Raw genomic sequence first — 16758 nt, 5'->3', positions numbered from 1 at the left:
AGCCTCCCAAGTAGCTGAGATTACAGGCGCCCGCCACCACACCCGGCTAATTTTTGTAGAAAGAGTGGGTTTTGATCTGTGCCATTTGAGGCTCTAACCTGGACTTATTCCCTTTTCAGATCCCTTGTCATGTCAACAGTGTAAGGAAAGGGCCCAGGAAAAAGGCCGTGTGTCCAGGAGCAGGAGGCCACACAGAGGAGATGTGTGCCAGCCCCCTGCCCTTCAAGCAGAGAAGTGCTGCAGGAAGGAGAGGGTTATCTTTAAGAGCCAAGAGTCTTGATGAAATTTGCAGGAAGGATGTACTTTTGAAGCTGGAGGAGAATGGTGATCCAGACAGGTGAGGCTGGTCTAGGGAGCCTCTTGGGTTGTTCTTGGTCAGAGAGAGCCTGACTGATGTGTCTAACAGCCTCAGATTGTCTAAAGCCTAGAATCTCAGGGGCCTGAGAAAGGCAGTGTGAACGCTTCCTCTCCCTCGCGTGAACTAGGTGGGACCAAGAGAAGATAACTCCTTGACAACCAGCCCTCAGTGGTCCAGATACCAAAGAATCCTGTTCTGTTGGCTTCTCAGCACCACCAAGTTTTTGATGCCTGATCTCTATGCAACACAGAGGACATTAATTATCAAGTTCTTATGAGCTGGGAGCCACTTTATCAAAGCCATGGTGCTGTCTGAAACCATAGCCTGTGTACAGGAGAAGGGCACTAATCTTCAAACGTGATCATTTTTCAAGAGTCCCAGCAGTCTGGTTACCCCATTTTCCAGCAAAGATTTAATAGTGGAGTACTCACATGAAGCCTTGTATTTCAAAGACTTTACAAGTGTGGCTCCTGTATATTTTATTAGCATGCAAGGGGGCACTGTCACCAACTCACTTGTCAAAAATAAATGAATAGAGTACATTGGTGATGCATTTATTCATTATCTATTTGACATGTGACTGAGCCTGCAGGGCTGGGGAAGTGATAAAAGATCTCCTGGTTTTCACTTCAAAGAGGTGCCTTCTGCACTACAACCTTGCCAGGCGTTGGTTGCCCCAGGTGGATATGATTCATATTAAGTGAGGGGCCAAGAAAGTGATTCCATTGATGGCACCATGGGGAGGGCAGAAGGTAGGCTTCCTTGCCTGTCAGCCAGATGCTTCAATTGTACTGGCCGCTTGAAGCCATCCCAAATTCTAGCTCCTTAGAATTTCATGGCTCTTGCTGGTGAGAATGAATTGTGATTAGTCATGATTTGGGGACTTGAGTTTCCTTCTCCTCAGCTCTAAGCCCTGTAAATAGCTAGAGAATTTGTGTTTAAATAGTTTGGCCACCAATATGAAATTGACTCAAATCTGGCTGTTTTAAAGGCAATGAAGATTGGGGTTCTTTTAGAAAAGGCTAGGCAATGGGAAGCCAAGATGATTTAGAAGTGGGAGCTGGAGGAAGGCATTGCCACAGAGAGATCAGGATCATGACCTGGAAGCACTAAAAAGTTCAAAGAGAAGGACCAAGCATGTGAGATATCAACACCTAGAAACACAAAAAGGGTCAGGGAGGGGAAGCATGGATTGTCTCACTGACTCCTGGAATGTAAGAATTAGGGAATCTCCCTTGAAATCTGAAAAAGACAGGCTAAGGACAAATAAAAAGGTCTATTTCACCCTGAGAAGAGTAAACTTATGAAACATGTTTTCCCAAGATGTAAGGCACGAAAAAGGTAAACATTCATTTTTAAAGTCCTAGACAGCCATTCTGCTACATTAAGGAGGTGAGGATGGTTGAGGAGTGTTCCCAAGGTCTAGATAAGATCAAGGCCATGGCCAGGTCCTCTGCAGTGTCTCACAGAACTTGAGGAGTGCTGCGGGGGCTGGTCCTACGTGGCAACAAGGCCTATATTTCAGAAGGCAAGTAACTCTTTGCTGGGGAGCAAGAGCCACTTCCTTTCTTCATTTTTGATTCATCTTTTCTCCAAACTCAAAGCACTTGTAGGACAAAGAGCCCCACTTCAATGAAAAAGATGCCTCGCCGTGGCCCCAAAGGACATCAGTCACCAACCCGCTGGTGGCAGCTTCTAATACCCCAGCAGGTTCCTCCTCAGCCAACTTTTTCCTAAAGTGCCTGTTAACTTCTAGATGGCACCTGTCAAGCAAACCAGCATTTTCAGGGTCTCAGGAGCTCACGGCAGCTGTGCCTCTCATCTGCCCTGACAGCTCACTTAACTCCATGTCATTGAGCTAAAAACAAAATCCTCTCATGTCTATTAAGCCTCCATCCTCATTCAAGAGGCCGAGAAAAGTGGAGCAGGATGGGAGAAGGGAGGCCTTGGAAGGTAAAGGACTTGCCCAGGAGACAAAGGGGTGCCCACTGGGGCCTACAATTCTACAACTGTGGCAGAAGAGTTCTGGATGCTTCCTGCCAGCCCTGCTGGCTGCCTCACACTGATTTTAGAGCTGGCCTGTGGGCTCAGGAAGCTACAAACCTTCCCCTTGTTGGTAATAAAAGACTGATGCTCAGTGCTTGGAAGCATCGCTGAATTCCCCTGGGGTCTCCCCGAACTGGAAGAACAGAGCTTCCTGGCCTAGTTGCATGATACAGGAACAGTGCATTCTCCTGGCTCAGTATACCAGCCCTGGGATCGATTCTTACCAGGGGCCCTGAGAATGCCCGTAATTTTCCCTCCATGCCTGCATTTGAGGGCTTGGGGAACGTGAGTGGGCATTAAGGGACTCCTTGGCAATACAGTTTCCTGGAAGCTCTGACTTTGTAAAAGAAAAGTCTGTTAAGTGTTCCTTGTGGGAGGAGAGGCAAGGAAGGACCAGGGGTTCTGGGAACAGAGCTGCCTGGCACAGCCACTCCCTGCTGCTCAGCCTCTAGGCCAGATGCAGATGTGGCCAGGGCAGGAAACTCCCTCAGGCCAGTCATGCAGTGGCTGGTCCTTTTCCCCTCCTCACACAGTCTTCCTTCCAGAGTGCTCGGCCCTGAGCTGACTGCCTGACATGTAGCTGGAGGCAGTCCTGACATCTGGAACCTGGGGGCCCTGCCCAAGGAGCTTGGCCATCTGTTAAGGAACAGGGATCTGAGGCTAGAATGGGGGGTACTGAGTGGTGGAGGACCACCCAAGGAGTTTGTGTGTGTCAGGGCCAGGCTGGGGGAGATCTGGACCTCCAGGCTATGGGACTGAGCATCTAGTCACGGGTGAGTTTCCAAAGGAAACACAAAAGGAGGTGGTGGTAAACACCATCCCAGACCCCACCTCCTAGCTGGGGGAGCCTGTGGGTTCGTCTGGAGACCACTGGGGAGGCGGGCCAGGAGGGGATGGGGAGCATGGGCGATGCGCAGTACCGGATTCGTGTATCTTAGTCCCGGAGGTGGTGGTGGGAGGACTCTCCGTGGTGGTGGTGGCAGCAGTGGCTGTAGTAGTTGTGGCGACGGTGGTGGTGGCGATGGTGGTAGGTGCGACAGTTGGGATGATGGGGACTGTTGTGGCTTCGGTGGTGGCAGCAATGGCAGTAGCATCGGTACTGCTCACAGCGCCCGTCGCACCCACGGTAGTCGGGGGCAATGTGGGAGGAGCTGAGAGGGAAATGTAAAACACCCGAGTCTGGTTGGTTTGGCTGTGCCCAGCCTGGACACACGGCCCCCGCGTGCAAGGCAGGCAGCCCGGTGAGGAGATGGGGCTTAGTCATCAGGAGCCTCCCCAGGCATAACGGGCTGGGTCAGACAGGTCGCAGCAACAGAAGACACAACCATGGGAGAGGAAGAGAATGAAGCCCTGTGTGTGTTTCATTTTCTTCTCATGGTCTGCGTGGCTTGAAGCACCCAGCATGCACCCAGCCAAGGATGCACGAGGATGAGACGGGAAAGGGGCACGCGCTGAATCGCTCAGACCCCAGGGATGGCATGGAGCCCTAGGCCAAACACTGGCCAGATGCCACCCAGACACAGGCCCAAGCAGCACCAGTTGGATCCAGCCCTGGAGCCCCAGCCTAGAGGTGGGCAGGAGGCGGGGCCCTGTCCAGCAGAGGCTTAGGGCGGCCTGCCATTCCCAACCATTCACTCCAAAATCACCCTTTGTCATGCCTGCGTGAGCCCAAACAGCCACCCGAACCTGATGACAGAGAGGGAACAGTCTCCGCTCTGCGCGGGCAAGCCTTGCACGGCGTTCTGCCTACCCTTGCCCTCCTCCAGTCTTGGCTCTCCTCAGTCATTCCTCTGCCTCTCCTCCCTCTCTTTCCCTTCTCTGCTCAATGGTGGCCCTTCCTGCAACCACCCTAATCCAAAGTGACTTCTTATAAATGCCTTTCTCTCTAGGAAATTTGGGTGCAGGTACAAGTGCTTTCTGTTCACACGAGAACATGGGAAGAGGGAGCTAATGGAATGACAGTATGACCCACACTCAGCAGCACCACCTTCCCAGCCCACAGTAGACAGAGTCGTCCCAGGCACAGCGAGGCACATGCTGGACTTCTTTTCTGCATACATCTTCATGGGGCACAGAATCATTCAGATCTGGGCTAACCCTCTCATGACACCCATCTCCCACCCAAAGTGATCCTTGGATATTGGTCAGCTTGGGAGGACTAAGCTTATGTATGTGACAACTTTTTCACAGGTCTTCTTTCCTGATACAGAAGGTCATGGAAAGGGCTGCCCTATCCTTCCCTGCAGATCTAATTTTTGCTAAAGCCGAGAGTATGAGAATAATGAGGCCAAGCAGAGAGAGACAGAGCCACCTCTCCTCCTTGCACTCGATCTCCTGTGATCTGACCGCAGCTCACTTTCTAGAGTTGATGCTAATGTGGCAGTAGGCAGGGACTTTAAAACAAAGGCAGCTAACTCTCACTCCCAAGGAATCCCACCCAGCCTCAGATCTCTCAGGAAAATCATATCCCCAAGAAAGGGGCTAGGGCAGGGAGGGATGCCAGAAAAAGAATTGCCAGAGAGCTTTTTAAAGGGAGAGTGAAGCGATCCTAAGCCTTCCCAGCCAGAGCCTGCCCAACAAAAGCCAGTTCATTCCCTTGGGTCTCCAATATTACAAGTCCTTCTTTGGAGAAGGAGGCAATGCTCCTGCTTCCCTACTAATAAGATCAGAGGTACTACTGTGCCCCAAGGGTGCTGGCCACCCAAGTCACACTGGGCAGCTGACTATGCCCCATATGTTCCAGAGGTTCCTGGGCAAGTTCAAAGCTCACAATGCTATATTCCCCAAACCCTGGTCAACCCACAGACATCAGGGTGGTGTGGGGAGGGGTGAGCGGCGGGGCAACTCTCCCTCTCAGATTCTTTATTCAGGGCCATGCTCAGTCCAGGATGGCCTCAGGCCTGGAATACAAGCTTAGCACTATAAACACTCAACATGAGGGATTCACTTATCCCCACCCACCGACACGTGCGCGCGCGCACACACACACACACACACTGTGTACACATACATGGGAAAGCCTGAGAGACCCATGCGGCAAAGGTCAGTTCTCTCCCAGGCCTGCTCCCTGCAGCTCTCATGGCCATGGACACACATGGGCTCTTCCTGCTGCTCTGTGCTGCTGGGATGGACCTGGAGAAATTATTTGGTCTACTTGGGCAGGACTGCTCTGATTTTTTTTTTTTTTTTAATTGAGACAGGATATTGCTCTGTTACCCAGGCTGGAGTGTAATGGTGTGATCATGGCTCATTGTAGCCTCGACCTCCCAGGCTCAAGTCATCCTCCCACCTCAGCCTCCCAAGCAGCTGGGACTATAGGTCCAGCTACAGGTCCACCATGCCTGGCTAATTTGTGTATTTTTTGTAGAAATGGGGTTTTGTCATGGAACCCAGGCTGGTCTTGAACTACCAGGCTCAAGCAATTCTCTGGCCTCAGCCTCCCAAAGTGCTGCACCTGCTGGAGTTCTTTATAAATAGTATGTTTTCTAATAATTTCTGACAAATCAAATGCTCACAAGGTAGCCCTTCTCATGACTATCTAAAAGGCATCGTTGGAAAACACTCCCTTCAGGGGAGGTTGCAGTGAGCCAAGATCGCACCACCGCACTCTAGCCTGGGCAACAGAGCAAGACTCCGCCTCAAAAAAACAAAACAAAAAAGCAAACACTCCCTTTTCTTCACACTGTGATGATTCACCTGAATCATCACACTGCGTAGTGCAGGGGCCTGGGCTCCCTTCCTACAGGTGCAGTGGCTGCTACATTCCCCAGGCCCCAGAAACTAAGTCAATCTTCCCCAAAGCTTTACACTCTCTCATGTGGCCCCGTGGCCCTCAGACACACAGAGACACACACACACTCATACCCCAACACGGCCATAGCTGGGGGCACACAATTCCCCCAGGATGTTCCAGTGAGTAGCTGGAGGACAGGGATGTCAAGAGAGCCCAGGTGACAGCATTTTCCTCACCGGCCCTGCTGGGCAGAGGCAAGGATAAGAGATGGCTCTGAAGATGTTCCTACACTGCATTGTCCCCTCCCCTGATGGCCACTTCACCAAGTGTGGCAGAAAGGAAGCATTTTTCTCTGATGATGGCTACCTAGCTGCTTCCTCTCTGGCTCAGGCTTAGTAAGAGGGAGCAAGAGATGTCACAGAGAAAAGGGGTCACTTTCTGGCAGCCTCCCCAGGGCTCCCACCATCGAAGTTACCATAGAGGATACAACCTCAGCGGGCTGAGGTCACTGCTGGCACATCTCCGACCCACTCATTAGCTGTGTCTATTGTCCCAAGGCAGGACAGGGCCCCCAGGGAGCTAGGGAGGGTGGAGGAAAGAAGAAAAGCCTCTGAGGGAAGGTGCAGAAGAGCCAGGCAGTGAGCTGTCAGGGGGCTAGTACAGGTGGAACGAAGGGGCAAGTGTTCCATGGGGAAAACCTTCTACGGCTCAGGTCCAAGGAGATTCAGATTATTTCATCCCCTGGGGCTGAGGTTGGGGAGAGAATAGAAGAGTGATGTTTTCAAAAGAAAACCAAGAAGTAGGGCTTACCAACAGAGTGGCACCAGGCTGGGAAGACATATGACTGGGCTAAGATGTCATTTCCTGCCACAATAGGAGCTACAGGTTTGGAAGCAATCCTGGCCAGTGCTCAGTGGAGACCATCAGCCTGGCGACCAAGGAGAAGGGGCAGCAGAGACCCTCTGTTAGCTAAGGGGGGATCCTGAGTGGGCTAGAGCTGGAAGCACAAGGCCCCTCCTAGACAGCAGCATCAACCTCACAGGTTTGTCACCTAATGCGCACTGGAAGGCACCCTGGCCACAACCAAGGGTTTTCCAGGAGGGTTTCAGGGAGCACCATGCATGAGATGGAGAACACTGAGGAGAGATGACATGTGTCATTCATCTTTCTGTCCCAGAACCTGCCACGGAACAGGGCACCTATCAAGAGCCCACCAAACATCTGCAGACCTAAGCTGGGTCAAAGAAGAGGACAGCACTTCCTAGACATTCCAAGGTGGAAGGTTTAGTCCAAAAATGTCCACATGGCATGTTGACTACCCCGGCCAAATCACAGATTGTCAGACAGATGGGCAGCAATCCTAAGAGACTGCAGATACAGGTGGATGAGAGGGATTATCTTCACTGGGTGAGAGATGAACAGAGCAGTTTGGGGAAACAGTGCCCAGGTTTGGAGAGGACGAGAGGGAAGACAGCAGTGGGCCGGACGCCAGGTCCACGTCAAAAACATGGAACCCGAGTTTTGTTGCTTGGCACCTGCTCATTGTGCAGAAGGTTCTTACGCATTTAAAGCTGAGAACAGCTGATGTTATCAGCACATCTCATTTCCCAAAAAGTGCAATCTGCCTCCACTGCCATGTCACGTGGAAGCCGGAGCCCAGGAAACATTTGATTGAGACCATGAGCTCATGCTGCCTGAGTGTAGATCTTCTCTAAGTGGGAAGTAGGAAGCAGGGTGATTGCAAAGATACCTCTCACCCACTCAGTAGAGGGGCAGCACAGGCCAGCACAGATGCCCACTGAACAAGACAGACTGCCTGCCACCAGGCCCACCTGCCTTGGGTCCTAGGGTGCCAGAATGGGGGAGGTGGACGGGGAGCTGCTTCTCCAATGAGCTTGCAGCTGATTCGCCTGATGCCCTCCCTGCGTTTCCTCTTCGTCATGGGAGAGACTTATGTAAACTTCAAGCAGGAAGTCAGGGAGGCCCCAGTGTGGCAAGGATGGTTCTCACCCTGGTCCCCAGGCTTAGGATCACCTCTCTGCCTCACATCTTCACAGGGGTGTTCAGACTTTGTGGGGAGGCACTGGGGTGGTGGTGATTGTGAGGACTGAGGGAGAGAGGGAAGGATGATGGCAGCTCACCATCCACAGATCTGACCACAAAACATACACAAACTGAAGGAAGCAGCTGTGCAACAGAAATAGAATCAACATAGGATGGGGGTGCGGATGAATAAGCAAAGGCGAGGAGGAAATCGAATTGGGCAAGGTGGCATCCCCTTCATAAGCCAACCCTCAGATTCCTGGCCCGGTCCTCAGTTCTCCCTCCACTGCCTGGCATGTAAGGAGGCTCTGGTGAGCGCTTGCTCGTAGCCTTTGCTCTGCCAGGGTGAATCCTGTTCCCATTTCCCATCTATGTAATTCAGGCTCAGAGGAGGGCCTGGAAAGGAACCCTGGGGTCCCCTGCCTCGTTTCTCCAGCCTGGGGACTGGCCTCCTGTGATGAAGAGCCCTTTGATGGCCCTCAAACCCATGACATGAGGACTAGAGAGGAGTAACTTGATTAGCAGGTCCTAAGCCCAGAGCTGCCCAGCACCTCAGTCCACTGTAGATCTACCTCCCACACCCCGAGAGTGGAGACTGTTCTTAATGCTAAAGACTTGGAAACGCTGGGTTTCTGAAGGGTGAGGAGATAATCAGCCCACAGTGCCTGCTGAGACTCCAGGAACTGGAGCACCTGGCCCTATCCATGGACGTGCTTGCTTGTTCTCACTGAGCAGAGCCCGTGGTGGCTGGCAGAGCCGGTGCCAGGCCCCCATGCAGCATGCAAAGCCGGCATGCACACCGCGCTCACCCTTTCAGGAGACGGCAGCCCCACCAGGAGCCAGCTGTCCCTGCTCCTGCTGCAGCACGCCTTCTAGAGCCACAGCTGGGGACACTGCTCTGAGCTGTCAAGTCCAGGCAAGGGCTCAGGTGGTTAACGGGAAGTAATCTACTCAGTGTCAGAATCAAACTGCAGCTCCAGAGAGCAGGTCAGGGCCGGTGTGTGTGGGACCCCTGCTGAGCCATTCTCTTTCTCAGCAGGGGGCAAATAGTTTGGGAAGGGGGGAAAGCGGGCTTGCTCTCCTCTGGTCCCATCCTCCACACACATCCCGCTTGACAATCTGGCTTCCCAGCCACTGAAAGGGTGAGTCTGGAGCATGCTTTCAGCCTCAGCCTCTCCCTCCTTGTCCACCCTGGCTGGGCTCCGCCTGCATTGCCCCATGCCATGCCCATTACCTCCGATGCTGGTACGGTACCTGCGGTTGGAGTAGCTTCAGAACACAGCGCCCAAGATGGCCAGACAGAGGGAGAAAGGATGGAAAAGGGAAGAGAAAACAGAGCACAAGTGAAACCACAGGACAAGCAAGCAGAGAAGGTTCCAGCCCAAACCTTATGCAGACGGCATGGCCAGGTGCTGGCTGCTGGCCTGAGGATGCCAACTGGTATTCAGGGTTCACGGTCAACTCCACCTGAGTCAGGCATGTTCCTACAGAAACCTTTCCACCTGGGCCTTGGAGACCTTTCTAACACGCTGTTTCTACCTCGACTCAAGGACTGGACATCTAAGAGGTGGCTGCAGAGACAGTCCACTCAGAGGATTATGTTCCCAGTTCTGTCCTCAATAGCATATCCTGCTCTGGCTAGGTTGGCATGACCTTTGAGCAGGCTGGGTGACCCTCCATGATGCCAGGGGTTGAGGGGATAAGGAGTAGGTGGTGTGGGAGGAAATCAACTCCAGTCAAAAGGATGGTTTCTGTCTTCAGGGGAAGATGCTGAATAGTGGGATGGATACGAGAGAGGGAGCGTGTTCAGCTGCACCCACTCCACACCATCGCAACCTTGGAAGGCAGGAACTTTGAGGGACGGAGCCTGGAGCCCCTCTCCTGGTATTCCGTCCCTCCAATTCTTCCCTTCCAGTTGGACTTTATGAAGTTAGAAACCCAAGTTTGGACTGAGAGCCCTAAGTGAAATTCTTGAATATTCTGCAAAGCCCTAAGTTAAGAACAAAGTCTCTCTTTGTCCTCTTGTCCCCCCGGGGCTGCAGAACATTCTCTGTGGTGGTTACTGGGGCTGGACAATGGGGCTTTGTTTATCTGATGTTCTGTATTGGGGTGCACATAGGGAGGGAAGAAGGGGCTCTCTTTATCTATCTACTTGCAGAATTGAGTAATCAAGAAAGTGCATCACAGCTTGGCCTGGCCTTTGGTAACAGACACACATCAGTCACTAACCTAAGTCCCCTTGCCCTAATAAATTTCCCGAGTGCCCAGGGGCTTGGGAGAGTGCAGAAGAGCACAGTGGCAGGGAGAGCTGGTTGTGTGACTCACTCCTGGTTTCTGAGCCCGGAGAGGGATGCAGAGAGGGCTGTCAGCCTTTCTCTGCTTCTGCCTGGCCCCTCTTCTCCCGCCTCAGTGCTGGTGTGCTGGCTAGAGTGGTGGGGCTGGGGAAGGATGTGGGCAACTTGTGAAGCTGCCTGGGAGCCCGGGGTGACGCAGCGGGCCTGGTAGCCCCAGAGAAGGCAGCACTGATGCTCTCCTGGAATGCAGGTGGGGGTGGCACTCAGGAGACCCCTGTCTGGGCCTGGGCCAGGCGGCAGGACCTGACCCTTCTGTGGAAAGCACTAGACACAATGACTTCTCAGATTCCAGGGTGCCCACTCACATCACCTCTTCTCTGGAGTTTTCCCATGAAGACTGAATCCCCCACTCTGCCCAGGCACTGCGCCCCCTCATTTAGACATGCAATTAGATATTCTTATAGATGGCTCCCCCTCTAGATGGTGTGAGCTTCTTATTACCTTTATATATCCCTTGTGTGTGGCAGTGTCTGGCACCTCACATTGTGGGCGCTCAAGAAATGGCTGTTGAATTGACCGTTGTATCTCTGGAGACACACAGGGGTCCCCAGCCTTTCCTAGGGGTGAGCCAGCATTGAGGTTTTTGCAGCCTTGCCTCCTCCAGAGGTCCCAGGCTGCACATTCCGCCTGACGCCAGCGTATGTGCGGGTGAGCCTGGAGCCCCCTCTAGTGGAGTCCTCAGGCAGGTGCAGCTCCGGTGGGGGATGAAATGCTGCCAGATGACGCCTGGACCCAGGAGATGAAGAACTCATTTGCTCTTTGTGAAGCTGGCTTGGCAAACGGCTGTTTCCTAACTCCTCCTCCTCTCTGCAGCCTGACAACGCATCCGATTCAGGCTGCAAGGAGGGACCACATTCTCTGGTCTACTCACGATGCCAGTAAGCAGCGTCATCATGATGGTTTCCCTTACCTCCTTGAACCCATGTGCCTTCGAAGAAAGAAGGTTGTCCCCAGAGCCCTCATGGGGCACTCACAATCATATTCCTGCCTCCCTCAAGAGGTGAACACTCACTGTTCTTTGGAGTTCATTATGCTTTCTCTCATTTCTCAACTCATGCTCTCTTCCTTATTCCTCTACAAGAAGGAAAGATGATAGATGTCAAGTGACTCAGCAAGTCAGGGCAAGTGGGGACCCAGGTGTGATCACAGAGGTCCAAGGACAGCTGGGCTCCAGATCCAACACCAGCACCTACCTCTCACACATTAAGATGGGTTCTCACCTACCAAGGGCTTGAGGACTTGCAAGCCCCATTTCCTCTCCATCCCAGGCAGCCAGCTACAGACCTCAGTGTGTTTCTCTAGGCCTCTGAACTAGCCGGGACCTTTTACCCCAGGGGCTGCCGCCATGCACCTACCTTCATTCGGGGGTGCTGGTGACTCCTCCGTGACGGCTTCCCCAGAGCCCACCTGCGTCCTGGCGCTGAGGGTAAAGCGGTAGCGTGACACGGGGTCCGTTCTTTGCACCGTGAACTTGGTCTGATTGGGAGAGAAGTTTTCCACTATCTGCTTTCCTACTTTGGTCCCGTTAACTGGGGAAACAGAGGTAAGTGGAATTAAACTTTAGCAACGTTTATTGATGGGTTATATAATCTGCAAGCTGGAGGGAGAACACCTTCCTGACTTTGCTGGAAAGGGAAATGATAGCACCTGCCTGGTGATCTTAAAGGCTTGGTTCAAAGGCAGAGCGCTGGGCGAGAACTCCCTCTGGGCTCTTTGATGACACCCAGGGTTAATCCTTCTTCACTGATCCTGTTGTCTCTAGCTCACTGAAGAGTTATGTGGCTGATTCAGAAAGATTCCGTTTATATTCTTAAGCCCTTTCAACAAGGACAAAACTCTTCACTTTCTTTCTTCCTTTCAAACCGAACTAGGGCAACACCACTAGGCCTTTTGATTTTTAATGTCTCCTTTGTAAAATGCCTATTCAATGGACCTCAAAGGGTGAAAGGGTCTGGTCCAGAGATCAATGCCGAACAGCATACAAGCACACAGTTGGCTATTAAAATTGCTAACAACACATCATTTGGCTCTTTGAGTTTCCCAACGAGGTATGTTACCTACTTTTGAAGGCCTAACGTGTTTCAAATGTAATGGTACTCCTGTCCCTGCATGGTGATGCTGAGCTCTTGAGGTGGGGTCTTTCCAACCCAGGCTCCCAATTCGGGTCACCCCACAGTCACCAGGCAGCTCTACATGCAACTGCCTTATCATAAATGACACCTTGTCAAGGGGTGTCCTGACTGTCTGTGGACTCCTGTGAGTATACTGTCTACCCCATCAGGTGGAAGCTCCAGAGGCTGAGGAACTCTCTCTCCTAGACTCTGTACGTGTTGGAGACTACGAAAGATCCCTAAAGGCCATGGCTGTCTCCCTCATTAGATTGGAGTTCCCATTGTCTCATCAGTGAGACTAGAAGCTCCCTGCAGGCAGAACTATGCAAGGAGAGCAGGGATTGAGTCCCACCTGCCTCCCCTAATCCTATTGGGAACTGTTTCGTTGGTTCCTCCATCCCTCCACAATGCCATCTGCACCCACAGGCTATCTACCTTGAGTACTTAGGAAAAGTGGTGAGAATGGGGTTTCTGGTTCCCAGATTATCTAAGAGAAAGGGAAGGGCAGAACGTACAGGCCACGTATTTGAGAGTGTATCCAGTCATGATCCCATTTGGATGCTCTGGATGATCCCATTCCAGGTTGATTGTCTCCAGGTTAGGCTGCCGGACTCGGAAACGCCTGGGGGCACTGGGTACTTGGGGAAGGAGGAGAGAGCAGGGGAGATGAGGGGGAGGGGGCAGGGAGGATGAGGAAAACACAAAAAAAACAAAGCACAAGTATGAAGGCATTGACCTCTGGACAACCCCCATGCTGGACACTGCTAAACTGAAGCCAGGGAGAACCATGAGACGACTGGAGCCCATTGCCCCATCCAGGATGCCATTTCCTCCAGGTCTGAAGACAAACATAGCTCAGACTCTGCTTTTTAAGAGAGGAAGAAGTAAATCAGGTTTTCTTCTAGCAACTACCGTGGATTAAGCACACATTAGGCTCTGATTCTGCAAAGACACCTCTAAATTGGGCAGAACCATTCCTTGGTAGACAACCACTTACAGCTGTTTTGTACAGAGGCTGCAGTTCCCTATCCTCAGACAAGGATTCTCATCACTGGGTCCAGGCAGCAGGCCCAGGCTTCTGAGCTGAGAATGTTGGGTTCAGGGTTAAGGAGACAGAAACCCAGGGTGGAACATCCAGAAGAGGTGGGAGGGCGGGAGTGTTAGGGAGAGGCCAATGATGAAAACCAAACCAAGGCAAGGGAAAGACAAGGATAAAGAGAACAAGAGGGAAGAACAGAGGACAGGAGGAAGAGAAGAGGAAAAATGGGGAAAATAAAAATTAAAGGAGGAGGGAGGAGAAATGGAGGAGGACGAAACAGATGCAAAGCAGATAAAAGAAGACTGGCAAGAACAGGGAAATGAACCAGGAACTTTGCAGTCATCTCTTAATTCATGAACTTGAATTTATGTGAAACAAAAAACAGGGGTTTTGACTCCAGGGCCTTGTGAAACCATGGGCCTGCAGAAGGCGGGGCTACACTTGGGTATCCCTCTGCAGAGCCACCGCACACACACACTGACTATCTCAGTGACAGCTTCTTGAGAACATGTGGGGAGAACCGTGAAGGCCTTGGGTGCTGGCAAACAAATCAGATGGCTCCTGGCAGTCAGGATGGACGGCTGCCGGCTGCCTTCTGCCTCGGAAGGTGGTGGGGCGGCCCAGGCGCCCGCCGTGCCCTTGGGGATCAGTCTGCATAGTCCATCTGGAATTATGTCAGCAGACCTCACAGGTCTTCTCTTGAGATACAACCTCCTGGCAGGGCAGGTCACCTTGGTGATGGTGCTCTGGGAATGGCTGTAGAAGCTCAGCTTGCAGGTCATCTGCCCCTGGAGGCCTCGAAGAAGTCGCCTTGTGCCATCCATGCCGAGCCACGCTGGAGTTTCTCCAGGCCCGAGGTGTGTGCCACCCTTCTCCTGCCCCACCCTGAAGAGCTGCAGGCCAGACCTACCTCCTTCCGGGGTGGTGAACTCCTTGGTCTCACTGCGAGGCCCATCACCTCTCCCATTGACCACAACCATCTCCAGCTTGTAGTTACTGTAGGGGAAGAGGCGGGACACCACGCCACGGAGGCGGTCACCAGGGAAGCTGGCTTGCTGTCTCTTCTGAGACACCCACAGGTTCTTCAGCAAGCTGCTCTCCCTCCAGTAGTAGGCCTTCGGGACAGAGGCAGGCTGGTGAGGGGTCAGGCAGGCAGGGCCGGGTTAGTTGTTAGTGGTGGTGGTAGTGACCGGTCTTTCCTTTGCTTGCTACAGCCTCCAAGTCCCAAATGACCTCATCAGTCCTATCCAGGCTGAGGAAGCAGCCTTTTAATCCCCACTCATCAGCCACTCATGAACATGAATTTATATTAAACAAGAAATAAGGGTTTTGGTTCCAATTATTTTCTGATCCATGCCACGTCTTTGGGGAAAGAGCAAGTTGGCCAAACTTACATCTGAGCTGCTCCATCATGAGACTGATTTCCAAGGTGGGTACCAGGTTGCTCAGGGAGTCCGTGCCAGAACCAAAAATAGTGAGCCAAGGGTCCAGGCATGGAAAGCTCCACTCTGTGCTCAAAGACCACATCACCTTGAATTGGATTAGTATGGTTTAGATTGACGGCAGGCAGCAGTTGAAAGGTAACAAGTTACCCCCGGAAGTCTGAACATGAGAAAGGTTGATTTAATCCTTTGAAGTAAAATGATTTCTTTTCATATTGTTGAAAGACCTTTAGGGATGAGACAGTCACATGTCCAAGTCAGTGGGATGCCAGGCTGCATGGTAGCAGAGCTTGGATGGGAAGGGACAGCTATGGAAGATGGTAGTGTTGGAGGGGACAGTGGAATGAGTTTGGGCAACATGAGGTCTTTAATTAGCAGTGGGTAAGAAGCCATAGGTCAGGTGGCCACGCCAGTGTCTCCCAGGCTGCCCGTGGCAAGGTAGGAAGGAGTCCAGACTTAGAGGGGGACCCATGGGGAGCTTTAGCCAGAAAAATCTCTAAGCAAGTAGGTTAAGGGTACAAGTCAACTGTGGGGAAGAGCTCATTCAAGTGTACACATCACATTACCTTCTTTCCCCTACTGGCCAAATTCATTTCCCAGGAAGAGACTAGCCTCTCTTGCTCTGCCTCCAACTGTCCATCAGCCAACTCTTGATGGCCTCTGAGGCCACAGAACCTGCATTAATCACAGTTACTGCCTCCCTCCCTCACTTTCCAGCCAACTTTTAATTAGTGCTACTCAGAAGGGAGCGCCGTGTATACCCTGGGTGCTCTCTCTCTTCTTCCCATCTGAGCTCACCCTTTTGAAGAGGATGGACGATTGAGCAGAAACTGCTCTCAGGCAGGGAGAAGCCAAGGGCCTTGAAATTCCATATACTGGGTTATCTGGAGTTGGCTGCGACAACAGGGAGGGCATTTGCACGCTTTCAGTGGCTTTGCCTGTTAGTTGTGGCTTAGGAGATAAGGAGCCCAGTAGGGGCCATTGGGATAGGGGAGGGGTGTAGCTCAGCGGTGCCTCAACACTGCTCTGAAGATACATTTTTGCCCACTCATGCATGTATTCCAAACGCAATGTGCTACGCAACACCAACCCCAACCCACCGCCTTTCACGTGATTTTCTGCTGAGCAGAATCTCTCAGCATATCTGCTGGACACATCTGTGTGTGTGTGTGTGTATATATATATTATACATATATAATATATATAATATGCAACTTTTAAAATTTAAATTTAGTGGGTTTTAATTTTAAATCCAGATGTGTGTGTATATAAAATATATCATGTATATAATTTTTTTTCTAGGTATATTTTTGAACATCTAACTCTAGACATTATCTTTTTAAGTCAACCTTGGATTCAATAAATATCCCTAGGATTTCTTTCCAATATCTTATGCCCCGCATTTGCTACCCCTGGCCCTGGTTAGTGAGCTGGGTGGTTAGGTGAGTCCAGAGCTGGCTTCCTCACTCGGTACTCTCTGAGCTGGCCCTGGACCGTGTCGGGGTAGACGCGGTTCCACTGAAGGCTGATGGCTGTGCTGTTCATGACTCGGACTTTAACTTCAGTGGGCGCAGCCCTGGGATCTGCAATGTGTCGGGACAGAGAGTTGGTTATACAGGCAGGACTCTAGGG

General features: G+C 51.9%; 1 protein-coding gene across 21 annotated transcripts in view; it reads right to left on the bottom strand.

Moving 5' to 3' along the window:
- Positions 1-16758, bottom strand: part of LOC105484804 (neurofascin) — a 200724-nt gene that overhangs the window by 21429 nt on the left and 162537 nt on the right. For 10 of the 21 annotated variants that reach the window (XM_011746775.3, XM_011746785.3, XM_011746777.3 and 7 more), the window contains 6 exons: positions 16594-16709; positions 14595-14799; positions 13161-13283; positions 11890-12063; positions 9435-9449; positions 3325-3555 (listed from right to left, as the gene is read on the bottom strand). In XM_011746775.3, coding sequence (XP_011745077.2) covers positions 3325-3555; positions 9435-9449; positions 11890-12063; positions 13161-13283; positions 14595-14799; positions 16594-16709 — 864 coding nt within the window. The remainder of the gene's footprint in view (positions 1-3324; positions 3556-9434; positions 9450-11889; positions 12064-13160; positions 13284-14594; positions 14800-16593; positions 16710-16758) is intronic. The other 11 variants (XM_011746784.3, XM_011746790.3, XM_011746793.2 and 8 more) reach the window with 4 other exon arrangements.

The sequence above is a fragment of the Macaca nemestrina genome, chromosome 1, assembly GCF_043159975.1.
Source record: "Macaca nemestrina isolate mMacNem1 chromosome 1, mMacNem.hap1, whole genome shotgun sequence".
Lineage (NCBI taxonomy): Eukaryota > Metazoa > Chordata > Mammalia > Primates > Cercopithecidae > Macaca > Macaca nemestrina.
Note: the sequence above shows the minus strand (reverse complement) of the source record. Positions and strands in the feature narration are given on the sequence as shown.